The following is a 16,517-nucleotide window of genomic DNA, read 5'->3' as shown; positions in this document are numbered from 1 at the left end:
AGAAAAAATGCAGTTCATCTTCATTCAGAACGGTTCTACGTTCAAACAACATATTTAATTACTAATACATTTCTTGAATCATCTACCTTGGGCAAAAATCTTATTTTCCCTCATGGCCTGAGAGGAATTTTGTCAATGACAATTTGCAGTATCCTTTTAATCTTCAAGACCCATCTCTCCAATCCACCTCTTGATTTCCCCATTGAAAAATATTTGAATAGATATTCTTTCACTGAAATGCAAAGTAATTTTCCACAATTTCCCCTGGTTTAAAAAAGGTAATAGGGAGAATCCAGGGAATTATAGATGAGCGAGTCTTATATCAGTGGTGGCTGGGCAAACTATTCAGGGTAGGATTTACAATAATTTAGAAAAATAGTCTTCTCAGCGATAGGCAGCACAGCTTTGTGAGGGGAAGGTCATACCTCAGGAGCCTAATTTACTTTTTGAGGACATAACAAAAGAAATCGCCGAGGATTAGGCAGTAATGTCATGTATTTAGATTTTAGTAAGGCATTTGGCAAGGTCTCCCATAGAAAACTCAATCAGAAAGTCATGAGGCATGGGATCCATGGAACCTTAGATGTGTGGATTCAGAACTGGCTTGCCCATAAAAAGCAGGGAATAGTAGTGGACGGAAAGTATTTTGCCAAGAAGTCTAGCGTAGTTCTGCAGGGATTTGTTCTGGAATCCCTGCTCTTTTTATAAATGAGCTGGACAAAGTCAGTAAGTTTGCAGATGATACAAAAGGTTGGAGGAGTTGTGGATAATGTCAAATCCTGTTGAATGTTACAACAGAACATAGACAGGATGCAGAGTTGGATGGAAAAGAGGCAGATGGATACATGTGAGGTGATGCATTTTGGTAGGTCAAAATTGAAGGCAGAGTACATGGTTAATGGCAGGATACTTAACTGTGGAAGAACTGAGGGACCTTGGGGTCCAAATCCATACAGTTTTCAAGGTCACCGCGCAGGGTGATAGGACAGTTAGGCCTATGGAATGCTGGCTTCATTAAGCGGGAGAATTGAGTTCAGGGGTTGGGAGGTAATGTGGAGATCATTATTAGAATATTGTGTTCAGTCCTGGTTAGCTCATTACAGAAAAGATATGGAAGCTATGCAAAAAGGAATGTTTCTGGATTGGAAAATATGTCTTACAAGGCAAGGTTAACAGAGCTAGGACTTTTTCTTTGGAGTAAAAGAAAGATGAGTAGTGTCGCAAGAGGTTTACAAGATTATGCGAAGCATAGATAAAGTAGAGAGCACCTATTTCTCCAGAGTGAGAGTAGGAAACACCAGAGGACATTTGTACAAAGTGAAGGAAGAAAAGTTTAGGAGAAACATCAGGGATAAGTTTGTTGTTGTTTTTAGATAATTGTTAGTGCCTGGAATGCATTGCCAGGAGCAATGATTGAGCCTGGAAAAATAAGGGCATTTAAGAGACAGGCAAATGGGTGAAAGAAAAATAGAGGGTGAAGAGGTATGTATGTTTTTTTTTGTTAGGTATGGGTCAGCACATTATGGACTGAAGGGCCTGTACTGTGCTATAATATTCTTTACTCTGTTGTAATAAATTCATTGCAACATTCTCCTCAAATAGGGATAAGGAATTTGAGTTTAACTACATTCTGAAAAGGGCTAATTAGTTGAAAGAGAAGCATTAAAATTCTGGCCTTGGATGAAAAAATTTCTTCCTACTTTTTTCAGTGGTTCATTATGGAATCAGTTTAAGGATCAATGGATAACAGAATAAGCAGTCACCAAAACAAAAGGTTAAATGAACAAAAAGCATTACCTTGCCTGATCAAAAACGACATAAGCAATTAACGGAAATGCATTAACAGCAGCTGAAAGCTTAATAATGATCAAAGACCAAATCGGAAACAATTGTGAATAAGTAAAGGAAGCAAATAGTTAATTTTAATCCCTTCCTGGATCGTGTTCAATTTGAAAAATCCCATATGTAGAAATTCTGGCATTTGAACACTGGGGGAATTCATCATCCATTTTTTAAAAATTGGAGCATTTTCAAATGAATTCACAAATTCAGTTAAAGTTTCTAACAGTCATGTGATTACAATTCAGAGCACACAAAATAATTCACGGTAAAGGCCCAAAGTCGGTGAACTGTGAAGATTAAAAGGTCAAACTACCATTTCCTACTGCAAGGCAGATAATGAACTTTGTTTTCGTACCAGGACTCCAGAAATAATTCCACAACCCTAATTCATCTCATGCTGTTTCAATCAGTTAGCCAAAATGACTAGTTGCATTACGAATGAGTTGGATGTAAGTTTTGCTGGCAAGTGAAGACACAGTCATTAGAAAACCAAACTCAGCAGAATCTTTCATTGGTTCACAACTTGCCAGGATGATGTGCATCAAGTACCCATGTATCCCACAAGCCACTCCTGGGGCAAAGCTCATTTTCCATCTTGTCAGCATTTGTCAGCCCTTTTCCACCTTAACACTAGATAGACATCTGCGCATTTCTATTTGGAAAGAGCTAATTTATCACAGCAACTAATTGACTTAAGACTGAGTGTTCCCTCTGAAAGACAACTTTAAATATGTACAAGAAAATTATGTCAAAGGGGTTAAGTTAGTAGATGAGTTAACCGGCATATCTTTGTACAAGAACATTTAGGTCCAGCTACTGATGGGCATTAAAATTTTCAAAGATTCAATATATTTCTTTACCAAAAAAGTATTCAAGTAGAATCTTAACCAAGTTAGCACTTAAGCAAAGGAATTGCACTTAGTGCTTTAATAAATAAACCTGTGTCATTCAAAATGTTTTAATCCTTAAAGGACAGGAGCACATCAGAATAAAATTTCAAATACTGTTTTTGATTTTATTTAAGTTTATTCCCACAACTTTAACACTTTGGTTTCAAATGATTCACTACTTCTACATGACAATATGCATCATTAGAAAGGAAGGGTGTGAGTGTAAAAGTTTTAATACTATTGACAGCAATAGCATTCTGAGATGCTTCTGAATTCCTCAAGTTTCAGTATTCAAGGATACCTTAGTTTTAGCCTTGCAAAAGTCTGCTTTGGTTTTAACACTTAAGAGTTAAAAAAAAATCAAACATAATTGTGCTTCCCAAATTCAAACAAGCTTCATTTACTGAAATAAAAAAAGAGGGAGGAAGCATGCCAAAAAATTGTTCATAGATATCAATAATATGTCTTGTAATCCTACAGTTCTAATTTTACAAAGAATTATTTTATTATTCATATAATCCAAATATAGTTAACAAGATAACTATACAAGTCTATTAAAACAATAATATGCATTTAGAAAAATGTTCACTAAACAAAAAATAATCAATGCTTATTTCATGAATCCTTTGGGACATTGCCTCAGTGTTATGTGCTGATAATAGAATATTTGCACCACTGATGCTTTTAATGGAATCAGTATTTGCATGGATAGTTTTTACATAAAAATTTAGCTTTTCCAACAATGCAAAAATGGGATGTTTACAAATGTATTATAGCACAATTTTTAGACCTCAACTATCACCAGAATAATCAGTGAAAAGATGTACTAACAGATCAAGATTAAAAAATGCAAGGAAGTGAATACTAATTCCTGACTGTGAGATAGTATGTGGCATTCATTTACAAAAACAAATACTGAATAAAATTAGATAGGAACTTATTGTAATTCCCATTTTACCTATCTCTTAGAAATCACAGTTCAAATTGGAGCAATTCAGTGAGTGGCACCAATACACTCTATTTCAGCCAAGTTTTTTTTTAATGTTTGTGGTGTAATGCCGCCACTGTTCTAGCAGTCAGATGTGATCTTATCCAACTTGCATACATTGATTTCACTGAAGCTTAATGGGTAGCAAGGATCAAAACAAGCCAATTTTCTTTGTCTGGACACAGTGAGACCATTGTAAATGCCTTTGTTGTAATTTCAACTCCAATAATTCATCAAGGTGCAGCATGAAGCTAGACTTACAAGTACCTCAATTAGCTCTGGCCCACAGAGTCCTTATTCATTACATTAATTTTAGTCATCCAGTCTAAATGAGGCATGCACTGAGGCACATACCCCTGGAAGTTAAAAAAAAAATCCATCCAGGCTGCATGCTGCTGTGTTGCAAAACGCTGCTCCAAACTGAATTTAAATAGCAACAGATCAGGCAATGTTACAGAGAGGGTGCCTGCAAGGGATGGGGCAAGCACTGGTACGTCTTGCTGAGAGTAACATAATGGAATAAAATGTTGTGTGGGCTATTACTAAGGATCTGCAGCACCTGCTCCTTGTGTTGACAGGTTGCCTGGGTTCCACAGTCCCACTCTTCATTTCCTGTTGGATACAATGAGAGCTGCTGCAGGAGCTCACAGTTGAGTGACTAGTGTTGAGGTTTATATCAGAGAAATCTCAGAGCTGGTCTAAAAGAGAGAGAGCAGTTTTCATCACATTCAACAAGTGGTGGTGACTCCAGCACACAGCTCTCTGCTGAGTGACCACAGCAGAGAGCTGTGTGCTCTCCCTGCCTTAATTGACAGCTCCTCCACACAAAATCATGAATAGTTCATTGCTGTAAAATTGCAAAAGGATCTTGGCTTCACACTAGATTCATGGCAACGCAGTGGAGCCAATAAAGTCATAGGTAAAAAAATTCTGCAATCACCATTTTAATGTGAACTCTCATCTTTCAGAGCGTATCCTGAGATCTAAACAACATACAAACATACTTCATTTTCTTCACAGTTTAGTAACCACTCTATCTTTGGGAGGGGAGGGGGGGGGGAACCAAACCAATATCCAGGAAAGTTGTCTTATTCTAGATCCAATTTCAGATTCCTATAAACTGCTGGATGAACTCAGCGGATCGAGCAGCTTCTGCGGGGAGTGGGATAAAGAAGAGACTTTTTGATACTGGGGCCTTGACTTAAGACTCAATAATTCCTCCATCCCCCTTCACACATGCTGCTGGACCTGCCAAGTTCCTCCAGCAGTTTGGTTTGTTTTTGCTCCAGGTTCCAACCATCTGCAATCTCTTGTCTCCTACATTTAGCAGTAATACAAAAAAAGCAGAATATTTTAGTGATATCACCTTCAGTATGCTACAAGTTTAAATTTACTCTCTTAGCCAGCATGTATGATCCTTGTAGAGTAAAACAATTGGTCAACATCATCCTCACTCTTAACCATGTAAAAATTTCTTGGTTTAACCAATTACAAAAATCAATGTGTTTTCTCATTTACACAAATCATTTAAAGAACAATTTTACAAAATTCATTCCTCTCTACTTTTCATAATATAATTGAATATTCTATCCTAAATAGTGATAACATTGACAACAATTCATAAATACATTCTGGTTTAATGGAATGGTATTGGTGTACTATGTGCCCCTTTGCAATACCATGGAAAACTGTTGATACGTAAAAGTAAACAAATATCACAGGTTCTAATCATGTTAGATTATCCCCATATTAAAAAAAATGAAATTGTGAGATGTAAACGCAGTCAATCCAGTTCAGTGGAATCATTTCCCCAATTCTGATTGGGAGAGATTATGTCATTTGAGTAAGATACACTGATCGGAGACCAATTCTGCAACCTACCTAAATATATTATCGAGTGCAGTAGCTATTTCGTTTTAAAAAAAAAGCAGGGTTCTTAAAAAGTCAGTGGGGGGGAAATGGTTCCAATCTGTACACCTGCACAAACCTGTTAAAAGAAAGCCTAAAGGATATTCACTAACATTTTGATGGATTTCTCTGTTAGAAATCCAGAATAGTAACACGCAACAGGATGTTTTCCCTCTTGGTTTAGCACAAGCTTCCCCTTAGAACATTATTTGGTTTTGCATCGACCAAATTATTTCAAACACATTAATTTCAATAATGGGCAAAGATGTATTGCAGGGTAAGATGACATTTGTTTGCCAGTTTTTTGTGATCATATTTTTTATAGAAAAATTACATTTTGATCCAACTTTCAAAGAGATATCCCCCACCATGATAAAAATAAGCAGAAGCAACTAAAGGAAGACTGGAAGCAAGCAACCTATTTTTTGTATGATATTGAAAGTGAATCTATGACTAGTCTCAGCCAGAAAAAAAGACTGGAAAGATACCCACTTATTTTAGATGAAGTATAAAATTTAATGTGCAAAATTCTTCTGCACATTAGCCAATGAGAACTAATTGAAAGGAATAGGTCAGCATTCTTCCTATCAAAATTTATGGCATTGACCCAAACAGGATAGACAAGTCAAGTTTATTGTCATCTGATTGTACAAGTAGAATTGACAAAACAGTGTTCTCTGGTTCTCAGTGGAAAACATGCAGACACACAACTAGACATAAACACACATAATATACAGGACAATTATTTCAACTCGAGATGGCAGAGGCCGACAGCATCGAATCCACGCTGCTGAAGATCCAACTGCGCTGGGTAGGTCACGTCTCCAGAATGGAGGACCATCGCCTTCCCAAGATCGTGTTCTATGGCGAGCTCTCCACTGGCCACCGAGACAGAGGTGCACCAAAGAAGAGGTACAAGGACTGCCTAAAGAAATCTCTTGGTGCCTGCCACATTGACCACTGCCAGTGGGCGGATATCGCCTCAAACCATGCATCTTGGCGCCTCACAGTTCGGCGGGCAGCAACCTCCTTTGAAGAAGACCGCAGAGCCCACCTCACTGACAAAAGACAAAGGAGGAAAAACCCAACACCCAACCCCAACCAACAAATTTTCCCTTGCAACCGCTGCAACCGTGTCTGCCTGTCCCGCATCGGACTCGTCAGCCACAAGCGAGCCTGCAGCTGACGTGGACATTACCCCTCCATAAATCTTCGTCCACGAAGCCAAGCCAAAGAAAACTATAAATAAATTAAACAAATATTGTTTTGTACATATGAGAGTCTTAGATATTAGTGTGAGCAGTTTCCTTCATTGTTCAGTATTCTCACTGCCCGTGGGAAGGAGGTAACGAGGAAAATAACATTTTGGATTACAAGTTAATCAAAATCATTTTGGTTAATCTAGTTTGTTTTTCAACAGTATGGTTATCATTAATGTTCTGTTAAGGCAAGTACAGTTCAAGTTTCTCTTCGCATGAATACCATTATCACTTTTAGCTTCAGGAAGATTAGGGAAAAATAAATGAAACCAGCTGAGAAACTGATGTGTACAAAAAGTAGCTTCAAAGCTGTGGAGCCTAATCCAACAGTAGACGGTTCAATTAATACACTATCTACAAGCAATCTTAAGATAAGGGTATGTTATCCATGATGACAGATTTAAGAAGTGAAATACATAATTTATTATAAATGATCTTAATATTTATAGGCTTAACATAGCATACATGACAAGCTGATCCCATTCTGAATATAGGTCAAGTTTACAAAGCCAAGCTGTAAAATATAAAGGTCTACTTCAGTGACTCAAACACCAACATCACAGTTAGTATTATATAAAATATTGGTGACCAATATGGAAAGTCATCTTTAAAAACCAGGTGAGGAAACAGCTTCTTCATGCAGGTGGTGAGACTGTTAAACAATCTAGAAACCAGTAAAGTATTTTTTAATGTATTTACTTTGGGTCACTATGCATATATGTAATTTGTGTCTAGGGAATATTGTATGTCTGTGCACTACCGTCTGAAGATGCACTGCTTCGTCGGGTTGCACATGTACAATCAGATGACAATGATCCAGCTTAATGGGCAAGGCTTAAATCTACAGGACAATTGTTGTTTTCATCATTTTGAATGTTCTCAGATTATTCAACCACAGTATTTGCATTTAGCAGGATAGCATGGTGAATCAATGAAAAACAATGCCTGAAATAACAACGTAACACATCATTGCCTTAAACAAAGCTCTGGACACAGAAGAGTTGTTATACTGGAGAATTAAGCCCTTCAATCAGATGACTTTTGGTTGGTATCAAGTCCAACTTCCAACATGTTAAAATATTAACTTTGGCTTTGGTGGCAACCATTAATTTTATTTTTTTCCTTTAACTTAAAAGGTTTAAATTGTTAAAGGCTCTAAATGTGAGACAGCGGTTACACATCAAAAAGGCCAGTTACAATTTAACCTCATGGAATGTGTTTATATTCAAATCATGGAATCTTAGGATTTCCTTCCTATTGCAGAACTTGAATATAAAAGTTGGTCAACCTAACATTGAAAAAAAATACATTCAAGAACTCAGATAAAACACATTTTATAACTGCAGTGCTCAGAAAGCAAGTTTAGGGGGCAAATTAAGAGTGTGACCCAAATTTGAACATGCACAATTAAAATCCCAATAAGTGTAGAAGAAAGAGTCAGGGGAAAACATTGTACGACTCAGATGAGGCATTTAGAATTTATGATCACTGCAGAAATTACAGCAATTCTTATGCAATAAACTAAAAGGCAGAATTAAATAAGATGTTAAGATATATGAACCTTGGATCTATTATGACTATATTACATTGAGCTCATGCTGCACAGATTTTATCTGCTTCGGCTAGAATTTTCATAATTATTCATTCTCCTTGTGCTCTCTTCAGAAGGGCTGGCCTTGGGAAACTTCAATCTGAAGGCAACCATCTTAAATTTTGGTCACGTGCATTATTTTCCTCTTGCCTACTTCCAGGCTTCAATACATTCAAGCAAATGACAGCTCAAGAGTATAGAGTGTCTAATTATTTCCTACCCCCTTTGCATTCCTTCTTTGAATAGCTCTGTCAAAGATACCTTGTTCTTTCATCAAGAGAGGTTCAGGTAATTGAATAAGCAGGGAACCAGGAATAGGGCCACAAATCCAACTGTTCCATATGTCAAGTAACGATAGGGAAGTTCTACTTCCATTCTTTTTCGAGCCTGGCGAATGTCAGTGCATGGAATACAGAATATTTTGCAGGCCAGAGGGATAGTGATTGCTTTCAGCACTGCTCTGGTCAATAACAGGACCACTACCCCAACTGCAAAACGCAGAAAAGCTCTTGCAATAAGATTAAATGTAATCGAAGGGGGAGAAAATGGTAGAGAAACAAGTGATGGGTCAGGCAATATGCCAAATATGTGATTGACGTGAGAAGCACAAGCAATACCTGCTCCTGTGCCTAAAATCTCAGCAGTGTCTCCACGGGATGTGCTCCAGGTGTCCAAGGTAAATGAAAAGAGGCCCATGCCCAAGTGAAGGCTGATAATGAATAAAGGGGCATACTTGTAGGTTAAGTTGAAGTTGTCAATCACGTCCAAAGCTGGGTGGAAGATGACCAGAATTAGAATGCTATAAAGCACTCCAGCAATTATATCCTATCAAGAAAAGAAATAAAGACTCATTATTTTGATGCCTTAACTGGTTCATAAAATCCAAAATTCTGATTTTCTTAAAGCCATAACTATCATTAGTAAATTGAAAAGTTATGTACATCAGCAATTAGAAATTAGCAGTTATTGTTTCCTTGCCTAATTTGAAACTTATATTGTTTAACACTTCTATTGTTTATTTAAATTTCTCCTTGTGTTCCACTGGTAAGTCATCTACCTGATACCCTGTAAATTGCATGTTTGCAGTTACCCATTGGCTAACCAAACTAAAATTATCTTGGTATTTAAGGTGCTTATTGCCAAGATCATATTTAAATGCATAGGAGGTGGGTCAATTGCTGTAGTAAATTCACAGCTGACCAAACTTGGAATTAAAAGACTTGAGAAGAAAGCTGTGTTGAATATGAAGAAATAATTTGCAAGTGACAACAACGGCAGTGGAGTATTCTGAATTTAAAACCATCAGAGGCAAGGGAACACCTACAATGCCAGCTACCATATTGGTCTGAAGAGAAACTCAAAGGGTTTCTAATGTACCTGGAGAGAACATAGAACACTGCAGCACAGAATAGGTCTTCTCCCCACAATATTGTGCCAACCAAAATAAACTTACTCCACAACAATCTAACCCTTCCCTTCTACACACCCATAACCCTTTATTTTGTTTACATGCATGTACCTATCTAAAACCCTTTTAAATCTCATTTTGTACCAGCCTCCATCACCATTCCCATCAAAGCATACCTGGCATCTATCTCTCTATGTAAAATAAAACTTTCTAAACTTTCCTTCACTCAATTGAAACAGATGTCCTCTTGTACTTCCTATCACCTCCCTGGGAGAAAGTTGCTGGTTGTCCACCCTATTTTTGCACCTCAATGCTGTATACCGTTATTAACTCTTTTGACTCTGTGTCCTTGTTTTCCAGGACAACCAACGCACATATACTCCTGGATTTCTGGGACTAGTTTTATACGCAACCATGTACTCCATTTCAATACTATAAAGGTTTACCCATACATCCAGACTGGAGTAAATATGATGAAAGGTTAAAAATGGCCAAGTCCAAAGGGTTAAGTCTCCTCTCATCTTTTGTTGTTTTGAAGGGAAAAGTACTAGCTCAGTCATCCTTGCTTCGTAGGACATGTGAACATCCTGGTAAATCTCTTCTGCATTCTCTCTAAAGCTTCTGCGTTCTTCCCGTAATGAGTCAACCAGAACTGAATGCAATACTCCAAGACTGGTGTAACTAGAGTTTTATAGATCTGCAACCTTACCTCATGGCTTTTTTTATAATATAAATTTTATTTATAAATTTAGAACCACACAAATAAAACACATAATGAAAAATAATTCAAAATAATACAAGCACATGTGGCATATAAAAAAATGAGAAACCTCCCTATATGCCATCTTCCTCTTACCTTCATTCCCCCTACAAAGAAAGAAAAGAAAGAGCAAAGAGAGTAAGAAAGGGACAAGAGAACCCCAAAAGGGGGTAAGTTTCTTATATATTGAGACCTTAAGGAGAAAGGGAATGTCAGAGTCTCAATTAAATATTAACACCCATATTTTGTAAATAAGGGTTCCATATCTTCAAAAATACATATTTGTCTATTAAATTATAAGTAATTTTCTCAAGAGGTATACAACTCCGAACTTCAGCAGGCCACCTTTCTATACCTAGATCCATGTCAGACTTCTAAGTTACGGCAATAAATTTTCTTGCTATTGCTAAAGCAATTTGAACAACCTTCTTTTGATACTAATTCAATTTCAGCTTAGGTTTAACACCCTTAATATCACTCAATAAAAATATCATTGAATCCTGAGGGAATTTAATCTTAATTATTTGTTCCAATAATTTACCCATTTCTAACCAAAAAGCTTTAACTTTAGGACACTGACAAGTAGAATGCAAAAATGTACCAATTTGCTGTCCACACTTAAAATATAAATCCAAAAAAGTCTGATTCAATTTTTAAAATTAATATGGTGTTAAATATAACTGATGAATAAAATTATATTGCACCATTCTATATCTCACATTTATTGTACTTTTCATATTTTCTCTACATATCCCTATCTAATCTTATTCATCTATTTATTTATTCAAATCTACTTCTCATCTTTGTCTCGAATTATGAAGCCTAATTTTTTGGGCTTTCTTTTATATTAATCTATACATCATTGAAATAAATTTCTTTATATTCCCAATACATAACAATTATTCATAATCCATCTCTATTGGTAATAACGACTCTTGACCATAACTTGATAATAACAAAATCTAGTATTTTCAGGTATCTTGAACTTTTTTTCATTCTATTAAAAGAAATAAATGTTCCTGCTTCAAAAACATCTTCTTAATTCCATGACACTGCCAAATCTTTAAAAAATTATTTCCCATGGAAAATGGAATCAATCAATTCTGAAATAATGGTGTTTTTCCAGACAATAAACCTCATCCCCCAATTTCTCTATCAACCTTATTCCAAAGCACAATTAAATGCTTCAATATTGGAATTTTTCTATTAATTGTTAACAACTTTAAATTCCATTTATTAATAAAATCTTGTGGGTTTGGTTCCCCTACTTTACTAGGTGCTATATATAGCCAAGATGGAATTTTATTTAAAATCATACATTACACTAACAAAACGCAGCTGGGCAGCTTTATAATCATACACAAAATTAGGGAGCTGCAAACCTCCTAAATCGTAATTCCAAGTTAATTTACACAAAGAACCTCTTGTCATCTTTCCTTTCCATGAAAATTTCCTAACACAAGCATTTAATTATTTTAAAAAACTTTTGGGGAATTTGAATAGGAATTGATTAAAAAAGATGTTGTATTCGAGGAAAAACATTCATCTTAACACAATTTACTCTGCCTATTAAAGTAATAGGCAACATATTCCATCTTAACAATAAACAGCAGAGTAAGATATACCTCACGGCTCTTGAATTCAATCCCTTTACTAATGAAAACCAGCATGCCACATGCCTTCTTAACCACCTATTGACTTTTGTGGCAATCTTGAGGGATCTATGAATGAATTCCAAGGTCCCTTTGTTCCTCGACAGAGTTAAGGATCCTGCCATTCACCATGTACTCCATCCTCAAGTTTGACCTTCCAAAGTACATCACTTTACACTTAACTGGATTAAACTCCATCTTCCCTTTGCTCACTCAACTCTGTATCTATCCCAGCGATCACAAGACCCATCAGAAATTGTAAAATTGGCACTGAATTATGTCACAACTACCTTATATCTTAGCGTTAAGTCAAGACTTGAAACTCTCAAAAATGGGGGGTGGGGGGGGTGGAGTCGACTTATACACCAGCTATACTTTTGAAATCTTAAATGCAACTAATAAAATGCTCAATGCTGTTTCAGTGCACAAGACAATCATTGAAAAACCGAAAAAAAATAACAAATTTTCGTTACCAGTACGTTGGAACAAAATTTTTATTGAAAAAAGCCACACATTAAAATCCTCAGTCACTCTCGCTATAATCGTCTGATGTAAAGATTGTAGCAAGCGTGTCCATTGTCTCACTGTTAAAACAGTTATCATACGAGTTCAAGTATGAGGTAGCGTCAGCTTTGTCTTCAGTGTCCTACAATAAATCATCTACCGTACCATCCATTGCATAAGAGATACCACACTTTTTAAATGATTTTATTAGACTCTACTTTCGTTTTATCCCATGCTTTGAGCACAAAGTGAAACAGCACATCAAGTGGTGCAACATGCATTGCCCTGTCTTTTGCGAATGATTTTTTTTGCACTTGTCATCCATATATTCCATTCTTCAAGCACATGGTCTTTGAATGGATTGTTCAAGCAGACATCTAGAGATTGCAATAGAGACGTCAAACCCCACCCCCAGCCTAGCCGCTTGTTCCACACATTATCTATCCATAGTTTTACACAATTTTCATCCATCCTTTTTCATGAAAATGTACAAAAATACCTGCTGAGAATTTTATTTTAGGTTTAAATCTACTCTTGAAGATTACCATTCTTAACTTCATTCTGTTAACCATGCACAATATCACTACTGTAAACCTGGTCCTTTCACAGCCTGTACTTCTGGTTTGCACAGTTTTCACACCTTTACATTATACTGTTCTACTGCCTATCAGGTCAAAATTCATTTTGTCCATGATTCCAATATTTTCCAATGCAAATGGGTATTTCTGCTGGTTACGTATAATAAACTGGTGAAAACTTACAACTTTATGATGAAGATCTTTTGGTAGTTTCTGAGCAATTTTTGTCTTTTGTCATAATACTGGATTTTTCCTGTTCATCAAACAGTTGCACCAGCCTACTGTAGCTTCAAAATCTTTACTGGGTGCGACTTTGCCCACTTAAATGCAAATGCTCTTATTTTATTTTGCGTGACTATGTGGCAAACTTGCCTCTGTTCATGTACCCTTGCTGCGACCTGATTTTCCAACTCTAGCCAATGAGTGATCCCTTTTCTCATCAAAAATTGCCTTTCTGGTGTTTTTCTTAAAGTCTCTCTTTCTTCAATCTCTTATAAGCTTCTCACATATATCAAATTTTTTTGTAGCAGCACAACTGCTGGATCTCTTCGCCATTTAACTCAAAGTTCGCTTCATACTTTCATCCTTTTGCTGGAGCCTCCATGATAAGAACCATGCTCAGCCAACACCCAACAGCTCAGTCATCACAATTTTAGAGGGTCGACATGATAAAACCATGAAAATGAGGACACGACATCTGCCGGTTGACTTATATGCTGAAATATACAGTATATATGAGCAGAATCTAAAGGACAAGAGAATATTTCACACTGGCACTGTAACTAAAAGCTATGTCCACAGCCGGCTCTGGTCTACAGTAGTCTTTTTGTGGTTTTTGCTCCATAAAGTTAATTAGAGAAACAACTTACCTGCATATTGGCAATGGTTTATCGATTGGTTACCAAAATTTGACAGCAAAGTCACTTCTAAAAGCTATTCACCAAAGTTGGGGATTATTCCTGACAAATTTCACTGAATTTCATCAACCTTTAACAATAATTGATCAAAATCATTCACGAAGAAGTAAATTTTGTCTGATAAGGACTTGCTGCTTTCTGACATACAGCATTTTGAATTGTATTTTATGGAAACAAAGGCCCAATTTCATACAAAGCAATGAAAGAATTTTAGTTGAAATAGATACTATTACTCAACCAGATAAAATTAGATTAAAAAATATTGCTCCTTTTGTAGATTTGAGTCCTCTTCAACTATTCAAAGTTTGTTTATTAATTTGTGGTTGCAATACAAATAGAAAGATAGGCAACAATGTGTGGGGGAGGGAGGGGTTGGTCCCAGGAGAGAAAGCATAATCCTCAGTGCCAAAGATATCACCTTGACATCCCTGCCAAGAAATTGCCAATCAAAACTGCAGAGATAAAATGAGAAGAATTATGATGGTTTAAGTTTAGCTTTTCCCTCATTAAAATGCTAGTAAGTTTTAAATGGTTGGACAACAGAAAATTTTATTTTATTTAAAATTGTTCAAATTACGAAGTGAGAAGGTGTGCACTTGCACCAATAGCTTCTCTTTCTGTTTCTGCATTCAATCCCAAAGACCTACCCTGAGCTCCACAAGGTTTCACGTGACTTGTCACATATTTGATTTACATTCTTGGATGAGCTATCATTTTGGCATTTCAACATCAAAGGACAAAACCACTTTATAGAGCAAAGATAAAGATGTATAACCAAGGCAAGTAAAGAGAGTGCAGATGACATAATCTGGAGCAAAAGAATCTTCAAGTCTTTAGTACTAACTCCTTTTCCATGATAATCACCATTTGGAAACATTCAACACTGAGATGAGCTCCTACCCATACATTCTGCATTACAAAGCCAGTCACAATATTGACAACTTTTATTCCTGCCTCATCTTAATTGGTGATGAAATCCTTTTGTCATTTACACGCTAAATGACAGCAATACCCTTGGGTACATTCAACATTGGTAAACAACAGCAAACATTCAGCTCTACTCATTTTACTCTGGATCAGGTGGTCACTAATTAAACCACCACTTCTTTTGTACACAGACTTTCAATTCTAAATAAATAATGCAACTTCCTCCAACCAACAAAGCAGTTGCTCCATTTCTCCAACATACACATTACATATCAGATGCAAAAATCTGTTATTTGTACTTGCTGCAACTCACTACCTACTTACATACTTCCAGGTATTGCATTATTACTCAAGAAGAGAAACCAGATCTTTTGCTGCAAATTCAAGCTTTTACATGAATGAGCCAATCATTGATATGCAAAAACAAATATATTCTGTGGACTCCAATGTCAGGAGAGCTACAAATACATTCTCAAAAATGAAAGTGCTGGAATATCTGATGCAGTTCTTGAACACCTCACAGATGCTGCACAGCCCACTGATTTCCTCCAGCTCTTCATATTTTTTGCTCCAGATTATATCATCTGCACTCTCTTTACATGCCTTGGTTATACATCTTTATCTTTGCTCTATAAAGTACACTGTTTGACTTGCTGAGTTTCTTCAGCTTTTGAGTTTTTACTTAAACAATGTACACTTGTGCTTATTAACTAATGCATTTTCCTTCAAGCCTCTCAAGGCAATAAATAACCCGTACATCTCAAAATCTCAAGATTCACTCACCAAAATAGAATGCATTCCCATGTAAAGTCGACTGAGACATACAAGGATGCACCAACTTGAAGCCAGGAGGATTCCAATTGCATATGGATACTGAAAAAGGAAGGTAATAATAATTCAATAAGAAATTAAAAGGTTTTCTGTTTACACTATAGTACAATTTTTTTTAAATGTTAATTTAATTCTAAACCAAAACATATTGCACTTAATTATCTGTTCCAATTTCACAATAACTTCTTCCCAATATTCTCATTAACTTTTGCAATGGTTTTGTGATTCTAATGCATGCAATTTTACAAAAGATTAGGTTGCACTTTGATAATTGTGTACCACACTATAGAATGTGGTTGTGTTGGAGAGAGTGCAGATTTACTTGGGTGTTGTCTGTATTAGAGGATTTTGGTTAAGGAGAGGTTGCGGTTCTTTTCCCTGGAACAAAGGAGGCTGAGAGGTGATCTGGTAGAAGAATTGATGATTATGACAGGCATTGATAAGGTAGACAGAATCATTTTC

The 16,517-nt window shown here is 36.3% G+C and overlaps 1 protein-coding gene across 1 annotated transcript in view; it reads right to left on the bottom strand.

Annotated features, from left to right (window-relative positions):
• Nucleotides 1–6,243: 6,243 nt before the first annotated feature.
• Nucleotides 6,244–16,517, bottom strand: part of LOC138753352 (sphingosine-1-phosphate phosphatase 1-like) — a 37,948-nt gene continuing 27,674 nt past the window's right edge. Inside the window, exons 3-4 of the mRNA XM_069916242.1 lie at nucleotides 16,008–16,097; nucleotides 6,244–9,303 (exon numbers count right to left, since the gene is read on the bottom strand). Of these exons, the coding sequence (XP_069772343.1) occupies nucleotides 8,752–9,303; nucleotides 16,008–16,028 (573 nt within the window). The 5' untranslated portion in view covers nucleotides 16,029–16,097 and the 3' untranslated portion in view covers nucleotides 6,244–8,751. The remainder of the gene's footprint in view (nucleotides 9,304–16,007; nucleotides 16,098–16,517) is intronic.

The sequence above is a fragment of the Narcine bancroftii genome, chromosome 2 (assembly GCF_036971445.1).
Source record: "Narcine bancroftii isolate sNarBan1 chromosome 2, sNarBan1.hap1, whole genome shotgun sequence".
NCBI classification, from domain to species: Eukaryota; Metazoa; Chordata; class Chondrichthyes; order Torpediniformes; family Narcinidae; genus Narcine; species Narcine bancroftii.
The sequence above is the reverse complement of the archived record's forward strand: the minus strand, read 5'-3'. Positions and strand labels throughout refer to the sequence as shown.